This window comes from Tenrec ecaudatus, chromosome 6 (genome assembly GCF_050624435.1).
Source record: "Tenrec ecaudatus isolate mTenEca1 chromosome 6, mTenEca1.hap1, whole genome shotgun sequence".
Lineage (NCBI taxonomy): Eukaryota > Metazoa > Chordata > Mammalia > Afrosoricida > Tenrecidae > Tenrec > Tenrec ecaudatus.
This window is the reverse complement of record NC_134535.1, coordinates 128,021,630-128,041,893: the sequence shown is the minus strand read 5'-3', so window position 1 is coordinate 128,041,893 and position 20,264 is coordinate 128,021,630. Positions and strand designations below refer to the sequence as shown.

General features: G+C 44.2%; 1 protein-coding gene across 1 annotated transcript in view; it reads right to left on the bottom strand.

The window, feature by feature from the left end:
- The window catches only part of ANO2 (anoctamin 2), a 415,077-nt gene that overhangs the window by 83,097 nt on the left and 311,716 nt on the right, over positions 1-20,264 (bottom strand). The window contains exon 15 of the mRNA XM_075553136.1: positions 9,630-9,704. Coding sequence (XP_075409251.1) covers positions 9,630-9,704 — 75 coding nt within the window. The remainder of the gene's footprint in view (positions 1-9,629; positions 9,705-20,264) is intronic.

The following is a 20,264-nucleotide window of genomic DNA, read 5'->3' as shown; positions in this document are numbered from 1 at the left end:
GCCTTTTTCTCTAGGTGGATGGACATTGTATTGAGTGTGTGTGTGTGTGTGTGTGTGTGTGTGTGTGTGTGTGTAGCAAGCAGAGGGTAGTTGGGAAAAACACTGAGTGGGAGGCCTCTGAGCCTCCGATGCAAAGGGGGCGGGGGAGGGCGCACCAGAACCCCAGCCTCAGGCCGAAGGAAGACTGACTACCATGTAAGTCAGAAAACCTGGACATGACATCACCACTCTCCCACAATGTAGACATTTTCACTTCCCATTCCTCTGGGATTGTCACGGCCAGACGGTAAGGGCCTGGAAATGTGGTGTGAGATTCTTTTTCCCCAAAATCACTTTTGCAGGGGAGGCCAGTGATGGAAGGATCGATTGGAGGTGGCGGAGGGGGGTGGGGGTGGCGCACGTGGAAGGCCAGGGCGTTAAAGTGTATGTTTGTATGTGTTTGGGACTTAGGGTGGGGGGAGGACTGTGGGAAAAATAACACTAGCAAAAACATCCTTAGCTCCGTGGTCTTCAGGGTGGAACAGGGAGGAAGGCACTGGGAGAAGGTAAGGCTCTATTCGCCATCTATAAGAGGTTCAGTGGTTAAAGGGGAGAATGACTCTCTTCCCTGCTACCCAAAGCATCCTTCTTCCCTTCTCCTCCATCTCCTCCCCGCCTCCCTCCCAGAAACCTTTCCACCTGACTCTTTCTGTCCCCTGGATGGTATAAACAGTTTTCTCTCAGTTGATCATGGAAAGGTTGATAGGTTGAACCAACCCCTTAGCATGGAGGGAACTTGCTAGCAAATATGGAATCCCAGGGCCATCCCCGACCTTCTGACTCAGAGCCTGCATTTTAACCAACGTCCTTGTCAAGTTTGAGAAGTCCTGCTTTGCTCACGTAGGTAAGCCCCTTTCCCCTCCAGGCTAGCCCACACTCCTTCCCAGACTTCTGAGGCTGTTGCTTGGCACATGATCTTCTCCTCTTTTGATTTCTATCCCATTGTGGAAATGAAGGCGTCTTGGAGGTGGGGGTGATGGTGCGAACAGTTAAAGGACTTGGCTGTACCTGAAAAGTGTGAGTCTCAAGTCACCCAGAGTCACCTCCAAAGACAACTCTGGTCATCTCCCTGTGAAAACTCTGCCACAGAGAAGTCTCTGGAGGGCAGCTCCACTGTGACATCCCCCAGGCCACCATGAGTTGGGGAAGGAAAGAGTCAAGAGGAGGAGAGATGGGTCTACCCTGTGGTCAAAGGATGCTGACTTCTACACTTCAGAAAAGGAAAAAGCTCCTCAAGAGTTTGGAGCAGAGATGTGAGGTGACTTAACTTATAAGAAGGATCAGTATCCTGTGATCTGCAGGGACCAATGTAAACAAACACTGGGGGATACGTTGGGAAGCTATTGTAAGAATCTAGACAAGAGACGATGGTGGTTTGGACCAGGGTGAAAGCAATCGAGAGGGGAGGGAGGGGGAAAAAAAGAGGACCTGATGTAAAGGGCTTAAGTGGAGAGCAAATGCTTTGAGAATGATTGGGGCGGGGAATGTGTGGATGTGCTTTATACAATTGATGTATGTATATGTATGGATGGTGATAAGAGTTGTATGAGTCCCTAATAAAATGTAAAAAAAGAAAAGAGGAGAAAAAAATGATTAGGGCAAAGAATGTACAGATGTGCTTTATACAATTGATGTATGTATATGTATGGACTGTTATAAGAGTTGTATGAGCCCCTAATAAATTGTTTTAAAAAAAAAAAAGCAATCGAGATGTTGAGAAGTGGTTGGATTCTGGGTATACTTGGAAGGTAGAGTCAACTAGACTTTCTTTTGGGGCCCGGAATAGAAAAGAGAAGAGTCAGAAGGGACAACAAGATTTTCGTCTGAAGACCTGGAAGTTGATAGTGACAGTGACCGTCAACAAGGGCCGTAAGACTGTGGAAGGAACAAGTGTAGAGGGATAGCCAGGAATTTAGTTTGGGGATATTTTAAGTATATGATGCTTATTAGCTGCCAAAGTGAAGAGATGGAATAGGCACATGGTTACATTCATCTGGATTGCAGGGGAGCAGTCTGAACTGAAGGTGAAAATTGTGGAATACGGAAATTTTCAATGGCATTGAAAGCTGTGGAGTTGGACGGTATTACCAAAGGAAGGGTTGCGGATGGAGAAGACATATGCCCTGAGTCCCGAAACCTGCATCATTCCGCGTGTCCAGGAGAAAGCTGGAATGGCCTGTGACCTCGCCAACTTTCGAGAAGGAGGAGAGAATGCTCAGGAATGCAAACCTGCTTCACTTGAGGGCACCCGAGGACAGTCACATGGAAACTGTCCAGGAGCCTGGCCCTCTGGCTCGTACACTCCTTGTTCTCACATGTCAAAAACGACGATTGGGGCAGAGAGAACGGGAGGGACCCTGTGACACAAGATCGTGGAAGAGGAAGGGAGAGGGGCTTACACTGGCAGACCATAGCTGTGGTACTTGGGTGAGGGTTAGAACCTTTGTGGGCAGGTTAAGATGGCCTCTAGGATGTGGGAGCTGAGGTCTGGAGGTTGGCCAGTTGAGGAGGGTTCCCGATGACTGGTTCTCAATGTGTATGTATTAGTCCATGAATATGTTGGGTCCCAAACCCCAAACTCACAGTCATCGAGTCAAACTTGACTCACAGCTGTCTTGGGCAGGGAAGGAAAACGTGGCCATCTAAAAACAGAGGAAGAATGCCGCCTCTGATAAGCTTCCTCACAACAAGACAACTATGTGCACACAAAAGTAAAGAGACTTTAGCTCAACACAACTAGCCGGAGAAAAGAGAAAATTCATTTTGTCCGGGCTCTATCACAGGTGGGGCGGATGAACACAGCAGCGGTCAGGTCCCTAGGGAATGTGGCCCACTGGTGTCCTGAGAACTCTCCTAATGTCTTCTTCAAGCTGGGCTCCATCACAGCAGCAGAGGGGGGATGAGGATACAGAAGAGCGGTATTCATTCTGCTGCAGTGGGTACTCTAACCCCAGATGGAAAGACTCTTTGGAAGACTGCCCTGACTCCTGTGCTCCACACCTTGCTTGAGGGTAACCCAAAGGCCTTTTTCTTTAAGCAACTTGGCTTTCTTTTCTTCTTCTTCTTTTTTGTAATGTCAAAAGAGAGAATGGCAGTTGGGAAACACAGGATAAAATAATGGTTTTTGAAACTCTAAAACAGTGGCTCTCCACCTTCCTAATGCCACCACCCTTTCATACAGTTCCTCATGTGGTGGTGACCCCCAACCATAAAATTATTTTTGTTGCTAATTCATCACTGTCATTTTTTTTGCTACTGTTGTGAATCTAGCGACCCCTGACAAAGGGTCGTTTGACTCCCACAGGGGTCGTGACCCACAAGTTGAGAACCGCTGCTCTGAAAAGGTGGGAGGACCACAAAGCTTAGCGCTCCACATGGAACACTTGTGAGAATAAAAAGGGTGCGAGTCAGACTCATCCTTGGTGAGCCGGTTTAAAACAGGAGTGGCCTAGAGAGCCTTGTTGTGTACAGAATCACTCAAAAGTGCTCCATCGCTACCAGTACAAGCTCACACAGTCCAGTGGGCGGCACTTTTTGGTTACCATCAGGGGACTCCAGACACAGTGGAATATGCCAGTTAGTTTCTACTTTTGATACAGAATCTTACATTTAAAGATTTGGAGAGGCGTTGGGTTGGGAGGGAAAAAAAAAGGAAAAATGATCACAAATTGATGGACAACACACAAATACATTTTCCACCCTCCCGTATAAGCACAATAACTTGGGACTCTGGCAGCATGACCACTGGGCCAATTTTCAGTATATGAAGGGGCTTCAAAAAGTTTATAGAAAAATGCTGCTATCTTTTAATTTCATTTTTTAGGAACTTTTTGAAGCCCCCCTCATATATTTCAATGGTTTGATCATTTATCAGTTGTTGGCAATGATGATGATCATGATGGTGATTTGATATGATACAAGATGGAGAGAATAAATAGCTTTGATTTCATTCCTTGACTTCCCTGACTTCTCAGGGGCATCTGACACGAGAGATTGCTCTCTCCCTTGAAATACTTTGACTCTCGGATCCCCTAATATCATCCTTCCTGTTCCACTCATTCCTTCAATCTTTCATGTTGTAGGGTCCTGGGAACCCAGACCTTAGATCCTTGCTGTACATGAATGCACTCCCATGTGATCTCATGTAGCCTTACAGCTTCAACTACCATCTCCAGCTGATTACGCCTCCAGCCTGGACCTTGCCTCTGAACTTGAGAACCATTCCAAAATGGTTTCTTAATGAACTCACTATGAACAGAATTAAATTGCCAATAGTCTTACGTCTTGATATTTTCACCCAGGATGCCGTCGCGTGAAGCTATAATGTGTGTATTTTCACATCTGTAAAGTATTTAATCTTATTAATTTGTCTCAATTTATGTATTAATTCTAATTAGGATAGATTTGGCTTGTTTCCAATTTTAGGTTATGACAAACAATGCTGCCATGAACATTCTCGCCCATGCTTCCTGCTGCACTTGTACACACATTTCTCATTGACCCATGACTAGAGTTTCTGGGACTTAGGCAAGCATAATGGACCTGGCGGCACTGTGGGTAAGCTGTCCAAGTTAATCAATCATTTCAAGGGAGAAAGATGAGGCTGTCTGCTTTGGGAAAGATCGATAATCTTAGAAACCCTATGCAGGCTCACTATGAGTTGGAATTGACTTGATGGCAGTGGGTTTATATTTTGAGTTTTACTTGACAACAGCAAACTGCTACCAGTTTTTTCTCTGTTTGTTTAAATCATTTCATTGTGGGATCATACAACTCTTATCACAATCCATACATTCATCCATTGTGTCAAGCACATTTGTACATTTGTTGCCATCATTCTCAAAACATTTGATTTCTGCTTGAGCCCTTGGTATCAGCTCATTTTTTCCTCTCCCTACCCACTTTCCCCTCCTTCATGAACCCTTGATAATTTATAAATTATTATTTTGTCATATCTTACACTGTCTGACATCTCTCTTCACCTACTTTTCTGATGTCCATCCCCCAGGGAGGAGGTTATATGGAGATCCTTGTAATCTGTTCCTCCTTTCTACCTTACCTACTCTCTACCCTCCCAGTATCACCACTCTCACCACTGGTCCTAAAGGGATCATCTGCCCTGGATTCCCCGTGTTTCCAGTTCCTATCTGTACCAGTGTACATCCTCTGGTATAGCCAGATTTGTAAGGTAGAATTGGGATCATGATAGTGGAGGTGTGGGGGGAAGAACTAGAGGAGAGTTGTATGTTTCATCATTGCTACACTGCACCCTGACTGGCTCGTCTCCTCCCCACCACCTTTCTGTAAGGGGATATCCAGTTGCCTACAGATGGGTCTTGGGTCCCCAAGCTGCACTCCCCCTCATTCACTATGGTAAGATTTTTTTGTTCTGTTATGCCTGATACCTGATCCCTTTGACACCCCGTGATCACACAGGCTGGTGTGCTTCTTCCATGTGGACTTATTTGCTTCCCTGCTAGATGGCTGCTCGTTTACCTTCAAGTCTTTAAGACCCCAGACACTATATATTTTAATATCTGGGCACCATCAGCTCTCTTCACCACATTTGCTTATGTACCCATTTGTCTTCAGCAATCATATCGTGGAGGTGAGTACACAATGATATGATTTTTTGTTCTTTGATGCCTGACAACTGATCTCTTTGGCACCTTGTGATCACACAAACTGGTGTGCACCAGTTTGGGTTTTGTATTTTTTCTAATTTATACCTTCGCCATCGGTAACTAAGCATTTTTTACATCTATATCTTTGCTAACACTTGGTATGGACACATTTTTATAGTGTATCATTGAGTGTATAATGATATTTCATTGTGGTTTACATAATACTTTCTTAATTACTAGTGAGATCAAGTTCCCTTCCAAAAGTTTATTGGCCATTTGTATTTCCTCTTTTGAGAAGTGCCTTTCTGGTCAAGGCTTTTGCCCCATTTTTTATTTGCTTGCCTTTGTAGTTCCATTGATTTGTAGAGATGCTTTATATATACCTATTCTAATCCTTTGTTAGTTGTGGGTGTTGCAAATATATTCTCCCATTCTTCATTATTTTCCTCCTCACAATCTTCATGTATTCCTATGAACATAAAGTTACTTTTAATATACTCAAATTCTGTAGGACAGAGTAGAAAGCCTCATCTGTCTTCAAGGAACTTCTGTAGGTTTTGAACCACTAACCTCATGATTAATAGCTCACCTCATAACCCACTACACTACCAGAACTCCTAAATCTATGATTTTCCATGTGGGATCTCTTCTAAAGAACATTACTATAATTTCTTTAAATGACAGTTTCAATTGGTGGCAAACTCTGCTCTGCTTTTGCTTGTTTAATATGTATATACCTTTACTTTTTTCTCTCATTTGTAAATGATCTTTTTTCTTGGCTGCAAAAGTCTGAGTTAGCAATTGTTTTCTTTTCGTCACATAAAAATGACATTTTACTCTAGTCTGGTTCCCAATGGACTATGAGAAATCAACAGTCTCCATTGAAGGTCGTCTTTTTTACTTTTGATGCTTTTGAGGTTCCTTTGGTGTGTTTTATATTCTGTAAGTTTACTATCAGGAGCCCTGGTGGTGTGGTGGTTACATGTTGGGCTGCTAGCCCGCGGGTCCTCAGGAGAAGGACAAGGCTTTCTCCACCTGTGAGGAGTGACAGTGATGGAGACCCACAGAGGTTGTTCCGCCCTGTCCTATAGGGTTGCCATGAGTCAGAACTGACTGGATGGCAGTGAGTCTAAGTTTACTCTAATGAAACTAGATAGAAATATCTTTTATTTTTCTTCTGCCTGAGCTTCTTAGTATTCTTCAGTCTGTGGACTGGTACCCTGTAGCACATTAGGGAGTGATATCATTATAGCTCATTCACTACCTAGTCTTTTTCAATACTACAGCCAACATATACTGAGTCTTATCACTATTTCAATATCTCATCTCTCTTTAAGAGTTTCCATCTTTTGCCTCTTTGTGCTGCATTATTAATATTTTATTTTAACCTTTATTTTAGTTCACAGGTTCTCTCTTCCGCTGTGTATGCTTGTTGCTACACCCACTGCCATCAAATTTATTCCAACCCAAAGTGACCCTGAGAATTTGTTGCTAAACATATCCACAATCACAAAGCTAACTCCTTGAAGACAATCCCCATCTATCTCTCCATCATCCATCTCTCCATCCACCTGCCGGCCTGCTCATCCCACTGGTTGTGCTTCTCTAGAGAACCCTAAGAGTCCTCCAGGTGGAAAGAGGGTGAATGTACCTTCATTCTGAGAGTATAGACCTTTGGAGCTACAATTTAATTTATCCAGGGCTTCTTGTTAGAATCCTCACTAAGAACCAGCTCTAATCTCTGACTTCTGTCTTCCTTGTAATCTTAAAACCACCAGAATCCTCACTAAGAACCGGCTCTGATCTCTGACTTCTGTCTTCCTTGTTCTACTAAAACCACCAGCACCAAAGTCTAAGGAACCGCTGAAGAGTGTCCCTAGGCAAAAGCCACAGTCACGCTCCAGCATGTGTTTCCTGGGTTCCCGCTCTACAGTAGATGTCTGACTAGAATCACTTCTTATTTGGTCAGTTTTTCAAGTCTTTAAGAACATTGTAAAACAATATATTTACCTAAATTTTTGTTGTTATTTTCAGTAAGATGTGATGGTCCAAATACCATAACATATTGCTACTGGAGATAGAGGTCTATTTTATAAGTTGATTTCATTATTTGTAAATGCCTTGAGGAAAGAGATTATTTTGTTTTGTTTTCAGCGAGAACCCTCATTCCTAAGAACTGACACACACACACACACACACACACACAATTGGTGCTTATTAAATATCACTTGAGTAAATTAATTAACTTCTCTACTGCTCCTCTGATTCAACAATATACACATATGGGAGACTTTGAAATGCTAATTGCAAATGAAGCTATGTATCATTTTAGTGCAACACGCTGCAAGTCACCATGTATTCCTGAATACATTCTCCATGCCTTGCATCTGGTAAACAATAAGACAGCACCGTTAGACTTCCAAGTTGTGGCAAGGTGCTCATTCTGTCTGCAATTCTTCTATAGCAGGAGCAGTTAAATTGGGTACTATCTAAAGGAGCCCTGGTGGGGTGGTGGGTTACATAATGGACTGCTAACGACAAGGTCAGCAGTTCGAAGCTACCAGTTGATCCCTAGCAGAAAGATGCGTCTATGTGCCGATTGACCCACAGAGGCAGTTCTACTCCAACGTATAACTTACTGTGAGCTGGAAGCAACTCTGTGGCAGTTGGTTGGATTTTGAGATTTTGGGGTGGTGGTGGTGGTGATTGCATTGTTTTTTGTTTACGCTTCCTTCAGCTTTAAAATTTCTAAAAGAAGGGCTTAGTCTCTGTCCTCCATTGTCACAGTGACAACAAGAACAACCATAACTTTGTTGTTGGGTCTGGTTGTCCTTCAGTCAATTCCAATTCGTGGTGGCCCCACGTATTCCAGGACAACTGCTCCACAGGGTGGACTTGGCTGTAATCTCTTGGGGAGTAGATCACTAGGCCTTTCTTCCATGGTACCCCAACTGGGTCTGAACTCCCAGCTTTCATGTTAACAGTCCAGGTCAAACCATTTTCACCATTGGCGGCCTCTTCAAAGTAGCCCGAATGGCACAAATAATTAAGTGGTAGGCTGCTAACGGAAAGGTAGGCCGTTTGAAACCCTCCAAGAACCCTCTGGGGCAGATCTACTCTATCACAGGGGATCATCATAAGTCAGCTGTGACAGCCCTTACCACTCTCACCACTTGTCTGCCCTGTGGTGATGGCTTGTGGTTTCTGTAGCTCAAACAGCGGCAAGGTCACCCAGCGTGAACAGGTTTCAGCAGAGCTTCCAGATTCAGAACAGACTAAGAAGAAGGACTCGGCCGCTCATTTCTGAGCAGGAAAACATCGTCGGACACTGGGAAGACCCATGAACAGCAGCAGGGCACCGTCAGACCGAGTGCCAGAAGATGCCCTCAACAATAGGGACTGGCATGCCGGCCATCATGAGGGGCTCCAACATGCCAAACACTGTGAGGCGGACCCGGGGATGGCCAGTGTTTCCTTCCCTTGTACAGAGGGTTCCGACGAATCAGAACCAAGTCTATGACAACCACTTCAGGGACTTCTTCTGGCCAGCAAGTTGAGAAAATAATGAAGATTTGACCCCACATTCTAAAAGAAGCACACCCTCAACTAATCAGAGCTGTGAGAACACATTTTTCCTCAAAAACAGAACTTCTGGTCTTGAAGACGAGGGATCATCCCATGAAGAGGGCCACTAAGATGTCTTAATGATGCAAATGTTGTCCTCTGACTTCCATATGACCCACTACCTCCTCAGTTGACTTACTGCTGTGCGCTCCCTGCCTCCTGGCTCCCAAGAATGCCCCGCTCCTACTTTTCTGTTCACATTTAAGGATAAACCACACATGCTTGCCCAGGCCCAGGCTGAGACTGCCCCAGTCTTTCAACCAGACAATACTGAGCCCTGGGATCTAAGGGAGGAGAGCAGGGGCAGCATCTATAAGCATATGGGTCCCTCGAGGAAATTACCATGAACAAGATGGAAGCAAAGTTCATCAAGTAGCCTGGGAAACGGTCTTTCCAGCTCAGCTTATCTTCATCATCCTGGGGAGAAACAAGGAAACAGAGACGATGAGAAGGTGTGAGTAGCAGATAGATTTTCACTCTTGGTGTTGCACAATGTCGACCATCTGTCACTTCTACAGATACTGTTCTGGGTCTCTGATGCCAGACCCTCTGTATCAGCCCGAGCTCTCATGATTCCGTGACTGCTGGGTGAGCTGGCAGGGCCTAGAGAGGCAACACAACACGAAAGGGGGATGTGATCCAATACTATACAGGCTGAGCTGAAGTTCTAATTCAGCCCTTAGCTGTGGAAACCTAGACGCGTCTGACTCTGAACCTCACTGAGCCTCTACTGTGTTACCTGTAACATGGGCATAGATGTTCCATCTGTCCCAGCTACTCCACGGGGCAGGTTTGTTTGTTTCTTTTGGTTTTAAGAGAAACACGTGACAATGGTAAAGCAATGGGCAAATGACAAATGCAGCCAATCACAGGGCAAAGTCCTAGAACTAGACCAGCCTCTAAATACGCCGTGAACAACTGACATTGGATCTGATTTGTTGTGTAAATAGAATCCTTCTGTGGTATTAACCTTTTTTCCCCAAAATGATTCTTTTCTTCTTTGGTCACAAGAGCAGACAGTTCAAGGTACACACGACAGTGATGCCCTTCAGTTTGTATGATGGAGACCACTACTTTTCCTCCCCCCAGACTAGGTCCAGCCCACCCAGGTGGCTCACCCTAAGACAACCAAATCATTGGCCCTACACTCCCTTGGACACACTCTTTTTGCAGGGCACCAGAATAAAGCATTCTGCTGATAAATCACCTTATACTTCCAGTCCAGGCACTTGATTTCTCTCAGTTGGAGTTCTATAAAATTAGGATCCTAAACAAATGGAAATCGGTTACCACATGCCCCAGCAATCCCCTCTACTGGGCATATACCCAGAAGAAGTAAGAAACAGAACATGACAACATATCTGGGCTCAACTGTTCATCATAGTGGAGTTAACAATGGCAAAGAATTGGAAACAGCCTAAATTTCCATCAACCAATGAATGGATTAAAAAACTCTGACACAATCACTGCATAAGCAAATGTGGTGAAGAAAGCTGACGGTGCATGGCTATTAAAAAATATAGCGTCTTGGGTCTTAGAGGGTTGAAGTTAAACAAGCAGTCATATAGCAGAGGAGCAATAGCCCACATGGAAGAAGCACACCAGCCTGTGTAATTATGAGGTATCAGTGGGATCAGGTACCAGGCATCAGAAGACCCCAAACAAACAAATGTATTGATGCAAATGATGGGGTCAGAAAGGAGACCCAAAACCCATCTGCAGACAACTGGGCATCCCCTCCCAGAAGGGTCACAAAGAAGGAATGAGTCAGCCAGGATACAAAACAGCATTCCTCTAGTTATTTAATGCTCCCCTTGCCCTCCCTATCATAGTCCAGTTCTACCTTACAAACCTGGCTAGACTGGAACATGTGCACTGGTACAGAGAAGAGCTCTCGACATATGGAAACCAGGACAGATAAACCCCTCAGGAACAGTATTGGGAGTAGCGATACCATGAGGGTAAGGGGACGGTGGGGGGAAATGGGGAATCAACTGTAATGATCAACATATGACCCCCCTTAAAGGGAATGACCAACAAAAATGTGGGTGAAAAGAGGCAGTGGATGGTGTAAGATATGTAAATAATAATAATTTATAATTTATCAGGGGTCTGTGAGGGTGGGAGGGGCAGGGGGCAGGGGGAGGGAAAAAAGAAGAGCTAATACCAAGGGCTCAAGCAGAAAGAAATGTTTTGAAAATGATGATGGCAACATATGTACAAATGTGTTTGATACAATTGATGTATGGATTGCTATAAGAGCCACTATGAAAATGATTTATTAATTTTTTTTAAAGTTAGGATCTACACAGCTAGCCTGCCTACCTCACTAGGTCTAGGCTATGAAGACCATCTGAAACAGAGTTTGCAAACTCCGTTAGCAGACAAGAAAGGAGTCCTTTCTGTGTTTCTGCAATGTGTCCGAATTGATAGTCAGAACTGGAACTTTCTAGGGGCCTCTGTTTTAGGGGCCTCTGCTTCATGCTCCCATCCCTCCTCCCCACTGGCTATTTCAGAACACACCTGGATTTGGCTCTAGCAACAGTGCCATCTAGCCTTGAAAGCTTGTACTGTAGGCCAGGGAACATCTTGGCCTAAGAGATTCTTTCTAAAACTCTCTGTATGCCCACTGTGTGTAGGCCTTGGTACCAGGCCTGGTGAGGAGCCAGATCACTACAGTGGGAGGGGTGGAGCTTGGAGTTGGACATGGAAGGGGCGGGTGCTCTCCCACTCTAGGGAGATGATACCACAGGTCCTAAAGGTTTAAGAATCACCTGTCAGTGGAGCAGTAGTTTCAGATGATGGGGAACTCGTCTAAGGAAGGGCACAATGCGTTCTCATTGCATGTCAAGAGTTGAGCTTGCTCAATAACTGGTGGTACATTTGAGCATTAGCGCTGAGGTCATTTAGTACTGTCACTTACAGATTATACAAGCAAGTGACCTACGCAGTTTTATTTCGACTCCGTAACCGACTCTGCTTTCTAGACTACGATGCCATAAGAACTTGGTGAACTATCGATGATGACCATTGTGACCGCTGGGAGCATGCAAACCCCTCTCTTAATGGAACTGGAAGAGGACACATTCATATTCTTGTACATTACGCCAAGCATCAAGAGGGAGTCATGGTTTTTGATTTTCCTTCAGTATTCTTAGTTTCACTCACATCGGTGGTGTTCTCCTTTAAGATTCCAATGGGATTAGCTGAAGATGAGTTGGTGGATGAGTTGGTGGATGAATTCTGGAGATAACTATGGGGGTGCACAGCAGGGATCTTCCTGAAACAACTCTAATTATGGATAAGGTGTTGAGGCCTCTTGGATTCTTTCTCTACTCTCTGGCTTGAAATAAGAGGTTTTCCCTTAAATTCTGGTAAATTAGGTGTGCTTTGAAACATCAGTAGAGAGTAGGGGAGAGGAAACTCTGGCCATATGTTCTGTGCTACTTGATCCTCCCCATTGGACCTCCTTGAGTGAGGAGCAGAGCAAAGAGAGGTGGAAACACCGTGGGCTTGGTCTGCAATAGGAGAAGAGGGGGCATGAACTACCAACTACCACTCACTAAAGCTGAGACTGGGCTCGGGGGGTGGGGTGCGTGGGGTGGAGTTGGGCAGTCCTGGAAGAGTTGAAAGAATTAAATATGGGCAAAGGATCAGGAGATACAGTCCCAGATACACTGAAATAAGTGTAATTAAATCACCAGTTACCAATGAGTAAACAATTCATGGTGCCCCATGTGTGTCCAAGTGACACTGTGCTCCACAGTTTCCAACTGCTGTAATTTTAGAAGTAGATCTCCAGGCCTTTCTTCCAAGGCACCTCTGGGTGGACCCAAATAGCCAACCTTTCAGTTAGCAGTTGAGTATGTTAACCATTGTCCTGCTCAGGAACTTCACATTTGTGAGAAGAGTTAATAAACACAAAGGGCAGTTTGGAGTCCATTGGGTTGGCTTTGGCGAATGTTTCCTGCCAGGTGTTGTTGTTTAGCTTCCTCCAGCCAAGGATCGGGGAGGTAAGGTATTTTTGGACTAGGCTCTATCCTGCAGCGATGAGAAATGAGCTTCAGTCTGCTTCTGCTTGCCACACGCAGTCTGAAGACCTTGGGTGAGCTGAACTCTTTGCTAAGTGCTGGTGACACAGCAAAGAGAAGGATCTGCCCTGCGCAGAAGCAGCTCCAAGGCCGTCATGGGAACAACAAGACCCCTTTGAGAGATGAGTCTAACCTTCTAACCTTACCAGGTGTCGCTATGACTTGCATAAAAATGAGGCGTACCTGAACAGTCGTTGCATTGGATGCTCTCTCAAGGCAGCGACTGAAAAGAAAATTACTCATTTTGATGTCCACGTCGCAGTGCTGGTTGAAAAACCCTCCTCCTCCTCTCCTGTTTACATCAATGAGCCCTTTTTCTGGAAGCCACAGCTCCCAAAATAGACACAGTTCTCATGCATTCAGGCACTGTCCAAACACAGGAGGCCGGCGAAGAATGAAAGATGACAGACTCCCTTCCAAGTTTCCAAAGTTAAGAGTGACAATGACAGTGAGTAATGAAGCTCTTACGAATGATAACAGAAGCCAATTAAAACTCTACTCACTCGCACATCAGTGGTGGAGAATTCCTGGCAAAATGGTGCACATCGAAATACACTGTGGACGAAAGCCGCCTAATCCGCATAGGAGGCTGTACAAAGGGATGTATACTTGGGATCAAACATCTGAGTGGAACTATGGGTTCAAATAGTTATTAGGAGAATGACTGGGGGGATTTTCCAGAACCTTAGTTTCCTTTTCTGCAAAATAATTATGTCCCTTATCTTTAAAATATTGAAGTAGCCAAAGACTCCCTTTAACTTGTATCCACAATCAATACAAGCAGCTGTCAAGAAATCAAACAATACATTGCATTGGGAGAATCTGGGGCAAGAGACCTCTTGAAAGTGTTAACGGTGTAAGAAATGAAAATAATAAAAAAAGAAAATAATAATAATTTATAACCTATCAAGGATTCATGAGGGTGGAAGAGTAGGGGATGGAGGAAAAAAACTGAGGAGCTGATACCAAGGGCTCAAGTAGAAAGGAAATGTTTTGAAAGGGCTGATGGCAACAGATGTACAAATGTGCCCTTGTCCCACCATCATGTTTGACCTTCATTCAGGTTTAGTAATTCCTCGCTTTTACATTGCTCTTGATTAAGCCCCACTAGGCATCCTATGACCTTCTCTTCAATGATTTTATTTCACTTTTGTTCCCTTGTCCCTGGGTTGGTTGACCCTCCCCGCCTCCCCATCCCCCCTTGAGGGGGAGTGTGGAGTGGAAACCCAAAGCCCATCTGTAGACAATTGAACATCCATCTTACAGGATGGTCACAAGGAAGCCATAAGCCAGTCAGAGTGCAGTAATGCACCAATGAAACATACAACTTTCCTCTAGTTCTTTAATGCTTCCTCCCCCAACTATCAAGTCCTCAATTCTACCTTACAAATCAAATTAGACCAGAACATGTACACTGCCACAGATAAGAGACTGCAACACAGGGTAATCCAGGATAGATAAACCCCTCAGGGACAATAATGAGAACAGAGACACCAGGAGGATAAGGGGAAGGTAGGGAGAGAAAGGGGAATAAATCACAAGGATCAACATATAACTCCCTCCCAGGGGGAAGAACAACAGAAAAGTGGGTGATGGGTGACAGAGAACAATGTAAGCTATAAAAATAATAATCTATAACTTATCAAGGGTTCATGAGGGTGGGAGGACAGGGGAGGGAGGGGGAAAATGATGAGCAGATACCAAGAGCTCAAGTAGAAAGAAAATACTTTGAAAATGATGATGGCAACAAATGTACAAATGAGCTCTACACGATGGATGGATGGATGGATGGATGGATGGATGGATGGATGGGTGGATGGGTGGATTGTGATAAGAGATGTAAGAGCCCCTGATAAAAGTATTTAATAAAAAAAATGGAGATGACAACCCTTGTCCCATCCACCTGGCAAAGGCATTGTGTGACTCACATGAGTTGAATGCCTGCGGGAGAGCTTTGTAAATGATAAGTCCTCATTCAAAGGTAGGCTTTAAAGGGCATTGTGGTTTTAGCAAAGGCAGGTGATTATGTAGCACTTAGCTAATGTCACCATTGTGAAGACAAGAGCCCTGCTGTCTTTCACCTATGCTTGGTTCTTTGTCTCTGCTGTTTCATGTCCATGTCCCTCACCATGTATGGCTCACCCTTTGGAGTCTCTGAACAGCGACAGGACACAACGTGCTCTTGAAAAGTTATTGGCAAACTGAAAACTTGGACATAAAATCATTAAAAATGCAAAAGATGAGAATATTACTTTTAAAATCCCTTGGAGAATAATTTTGGAAAATACCCACAATAATCCTTGAATTCTGCCACTGTTTTTCTTTGTGTGTGTGTGTGTGTGTTTTCATTTGAAAAACTAAGGTACATAATTGCTTCTTGGCCTTTTGGCAAAGATCAAGTGCAGAAAAACTAAGGTATAATTTTTATACAGTGAAATGTACTCTTCAGGGTACAGTGCTATGAACTTTGGTAAGTATACAAAGTTGGATCACCACCACTATACCATCAATAGAACTATTTCTATTTCACATATCTTCTCACACACACACACATAATCCCCCCATCCTAGTTCTCGGTAAGATGTGTTTCATGACCCTCTATTAAAATGTTCGTTGAGATCTCTGCTAAGTCGGGTGGTTGTTAGAGGAAAGCAGAGAATACCAGAACGATGCTCACTGGTGTTTAATTGACTGTGGAGAGGCATCTATGTGGATCGTAATGAACTGTGGGTAACATCATGAAGGAAAGGAAGTTGAGAATATTTAGTTTTGCTCACGAGGAACAGGTACACAGACCAAGAAGCAACTGTTTGAACAGAACAGGGGATTCTGTGTGGTTTGAAATCAGAAAAGGTGTGTTCCAGGGTTGTATACTTCCACTAAACGTATCCAATCTGTATGCTGTGCCACTACGCTGAAAAGCTAGACTAAATGAAGACACAACAACAGGGTTAAAGGAAGACTCATTGACAGCCTGCAATTTGCAATTGGCACGATCTTACTTTCTGAAAGCAAACAGGCCCGAAGAACTCAGTGACGAATATCCAGGACTGTAGCCTTCGTGATAACTGCAGAAAAGAGAAGTTGTCGCACGCTTTATTTTACTTAAATCCATACTTAATACTCAAGGAAGCCAATCAGGAAATCAAACAATTCACTCCACTGGGTCAATCTGCTGCAAAGGGTCGCTTTAAAGAACTTAAAAGCAAAGAAGTCACTTTAAGAATAAATTGTGGCAGCTGCAAGCCATGCTATCTCCAATTGCCTCGGATGCATTAGAAAACTGGTGAAGGAATAAGGATAAAGTGATCCACTTGAGTTATGGTATTGATAAAGAATACGGAATACTGCCTGAAGACCGGACCAATCTGTCTTGGAATAAGTGCAGCCAGAATGCTCCCTAGAAGAGAGCAGGGCAAGGCTTGGTCTCATGTACGTTAGACGTGTTATCAGGAGAGAGAGTCCCCGAAGAAGGACATCATATTTGGTAAAATAGAGGGTCAAGAGAAAGGGGGAAGAAGCTCCACAGACAGTCTGACACAGTGGCCGCCACACTGAGCTCAAACACGGCAAACAGGTGTGAGGAGGGCGCGGGACCTGGTAGTCTTTCAATCTGTTGTACGTGAGGCCGCTATGAAGGAGAACTCACTTGATGGCACCTGACACCAACAATTAGAACGTGCGCGCACACTGAGCCTAGGTTCTTGCGAAGGGATTGGCTGAGCACCTTTTACAGGTGATTTAATTTTGGCGCTTTGATGTTCATTGCTAATGAGACTGGAGGACCTACCCAGCGAGTGTGTAACATATGTGAAGGTACTGGAGAAACTCGAGTAAAATCCGTCTCAGAAGTTTTCTGCTTTTGACGGGGTTGTCTTACCACCTTCTTTTGCTCTTTATTAAAGGAAAATATTTATTTCCTTTTCTGAATGGGGTTCCCCTTACACAAGTCCCAGCTTTTACTGTATAAAGTTCCATGCAATCTTGAGTTTTATGACTCCTGCTTCTATACAAAGCATATCTACTCAGTCAAAGGAGTGTGCCTGGAATTGTCCTAGCACCAGGGACTAGGGACATATGGGAGATTAGTCCACACTCTTCCCTGGAGACCCACCCGATCTAGCAGAAGAAACGGAAACAGTGAACAAGTGGTTACCTGATACAGCATTACAAAGAATCGGAGGAACGTGATGGAGGTAATGACTGCCTGTTGAGGAGAATTGGTTAAGATGCCAAAGATAAAGACAGCTTTTATTTGTAATTACTATATGAGTAAAAAGTAACTAGGCTGCAAAGGTAGATGAGACTCTTTTGGAGAAGATCCACGAGAGAGGTTGAGATCTCATACATGTCAGGAGCAGTGCAAGATCCCAGAATTAGAAAACCCAGAGGGAAAAAGAACATGCTCAGCATGTCTGAAACAGAAAGGACTCAAGAAAAAAAATTCAAGCCTCAAAATGCAATTTTGCAAGATTCCACAGGCAAAATATGGAATGATGCAGGAAGCATCAAGAGTAGATGGAAAGAAAACGACAGTCACTGGACCAAAAAGAACTAGTTGACAGTCCACCATTTCAGCTGGTAGCATATGATCAAAAACCAACGATGCTGAAGAAGTTCCAACTGCACTGAATGCCTTAGTCAAAAACAAGGCTCTAGCAATTGACGGAATGCCTACTGAAATGTTTCAGAAAGCTGAAGAAGCACTGGAAGCACTCACTCACCTGTGCCAGGAATTTGGAAGAGAGCTACTTGGCCAATTGACTGGAAAAGGTCCATATTTGTGGCCATGACAAAGAAAGTTGACTCATCAGAATGCTCAAGCAAGAGAGCAGTATCATTAAATTCAAACGCCACTAAAATTCTACTGAAATGATCCACCAATGGTTGCAGCACTGCATTGCCAGGGAGCCGCAAATAGTTGAGGCTGGATTCAGAAGAGGATGTGGAACAAGGGACATCATTGCTGATGGCAGGTGGATCTTGGCTGAAAGCAGAAGATACCAGAAAGACATTTACTTGTGTTTCATTGACTATGCCAAGGCATTCGACTGTGTGGACCGTAATACACTGTAGATCAACTGGAGAAGGATGGGAACTCTGGACCACTTCACTGTGCTCATTCAAAATGGGTGCATGGATCAAGATGCAGCTGTGTGAGCAGAACAGGGGGATGCTGCAGAGTTTAAAAGCAGTGTGACACGGTTGTAACTCTCGCCACATTTGTTCAATCAAATCCGAGCAAATCATCAGAGAAGCTGGATTATATGGAGAAGAGTGTGGCATCGGGATTAGAGGAAGACTTGCTAACAATCTGCAGTGCACAGACGACACAACCTTGCTGGCTGAAAGTGGGGAGGACCTGAAACCCTTGGTGATGAAAATACAAAACGGTAGCCTTCGGCATAAATTACAACGCAACGTAAGGAAGAATAAAATGCTGACAACCGGACGAACCGATAACGTCATGTTGTCAAGACAGACAAATGGTTGAAGTTGTCAAGGATTTTGTCTTACTTGGATTCACAGTCAGTGCTCATGGAAGCTGCAGTCAGGGATCAAAGCTATGTTGCATCAGGTAAATTAGCTGCTCAAGGCTGCTGGAGAATATTGGAGAGCAAGGATGTTACTTTGAGGGCTGAGGTGCCCCTGACCCAAACCGTAGTATTCTCTACTGCTTGCCATGCATGTGAAAGTTGCACATTGAGTAAGGAAGACCGTCGAAGAATCCATGCATTTGAGTTGTGGTTCTGGAGAAGAATATTGAAAGTACCATGGACTGCTAAAAGGACAAACTAGTCTGTATTGGAAGGATAAGACCAGAACCATTCTTAAAGCCAGGATGGCAAGACTTTGTCTTACATACTTTGGGCATCTTGTCAGAAGAGATCAGTCCTGAAGGACATCTTGTAAGATGGATGGACACGGTGGCTGCAACAATGGACTCAGACATGGGAGCAGTTGTGAGGATGGCACAGGACTGTGCAGTGTTTCATTGTTCTGTGCACAAGGTTGCTATGGGTCAGGGCTGACTCCATGGCACCTAACAACAACAACAACAACAGGGGCTACAGAACATTTGTGGGGAAACGCATTATCTTTCAATGCAATTGTTCTACAACCTTCTTGGAGCCCCTTCATATACCTGTTCATCCATACAGAGGTCTCAAGTGATTCCATTTAGCAAGAGGAAGGATGTTTTTAGGCAGCAGCAGGATTTTAGGCAGGATATAAAATCTCTGACTTCCCAGTGACCAAGCATCTCATATCACCACACGAAGAACCAAAACAATGAGAACAACATATGCAGCAAGCAGATCATGGGTCAGCCAGGGCTTGGCTGTCAGGTACCTTTGTTACTGTTGTTGCTAGTTGCCCTAGAGTCTGCTCCAATTCATTGGGACCTTTTGTATAAAAAGGTTTCATAAAGTTCATTAAAAATCAAATCGATTACAAGGATCTACATATAACCTCCTCCCTGGGGGATGGACAACAGAAAAGTGGGTGAAGGGAGACATCAGACAGGGCAAGATATGACAAAATAGCAATTTATAAATTATCAAGGGCTCATGAGGGAGGGAGAGTGGGGAAGGGGGAGGGAAATGAGGAGCTGATGCCAGGGGCTTAAGTGGAGAGCAAATGTTTTGAGAATGATGAGGGCAATGAATGTACAAATGTGCTTTATGCAATTGATGTGTGTATGGATTGTGATAAGAGTTGTATGAGTTCCTGATTTAAAAAAATTGAACTTACAATCGCAGAATTCGTGCATGAACTTTTTGAAGACACTCCCCCCCCCCCCCCCCCAAACACACACACACACCTCATGTAACAGAAGAGCCATCTTTAGTTTGAGTGCTGTTTTGGTCTTGCATCCATCCCCTTC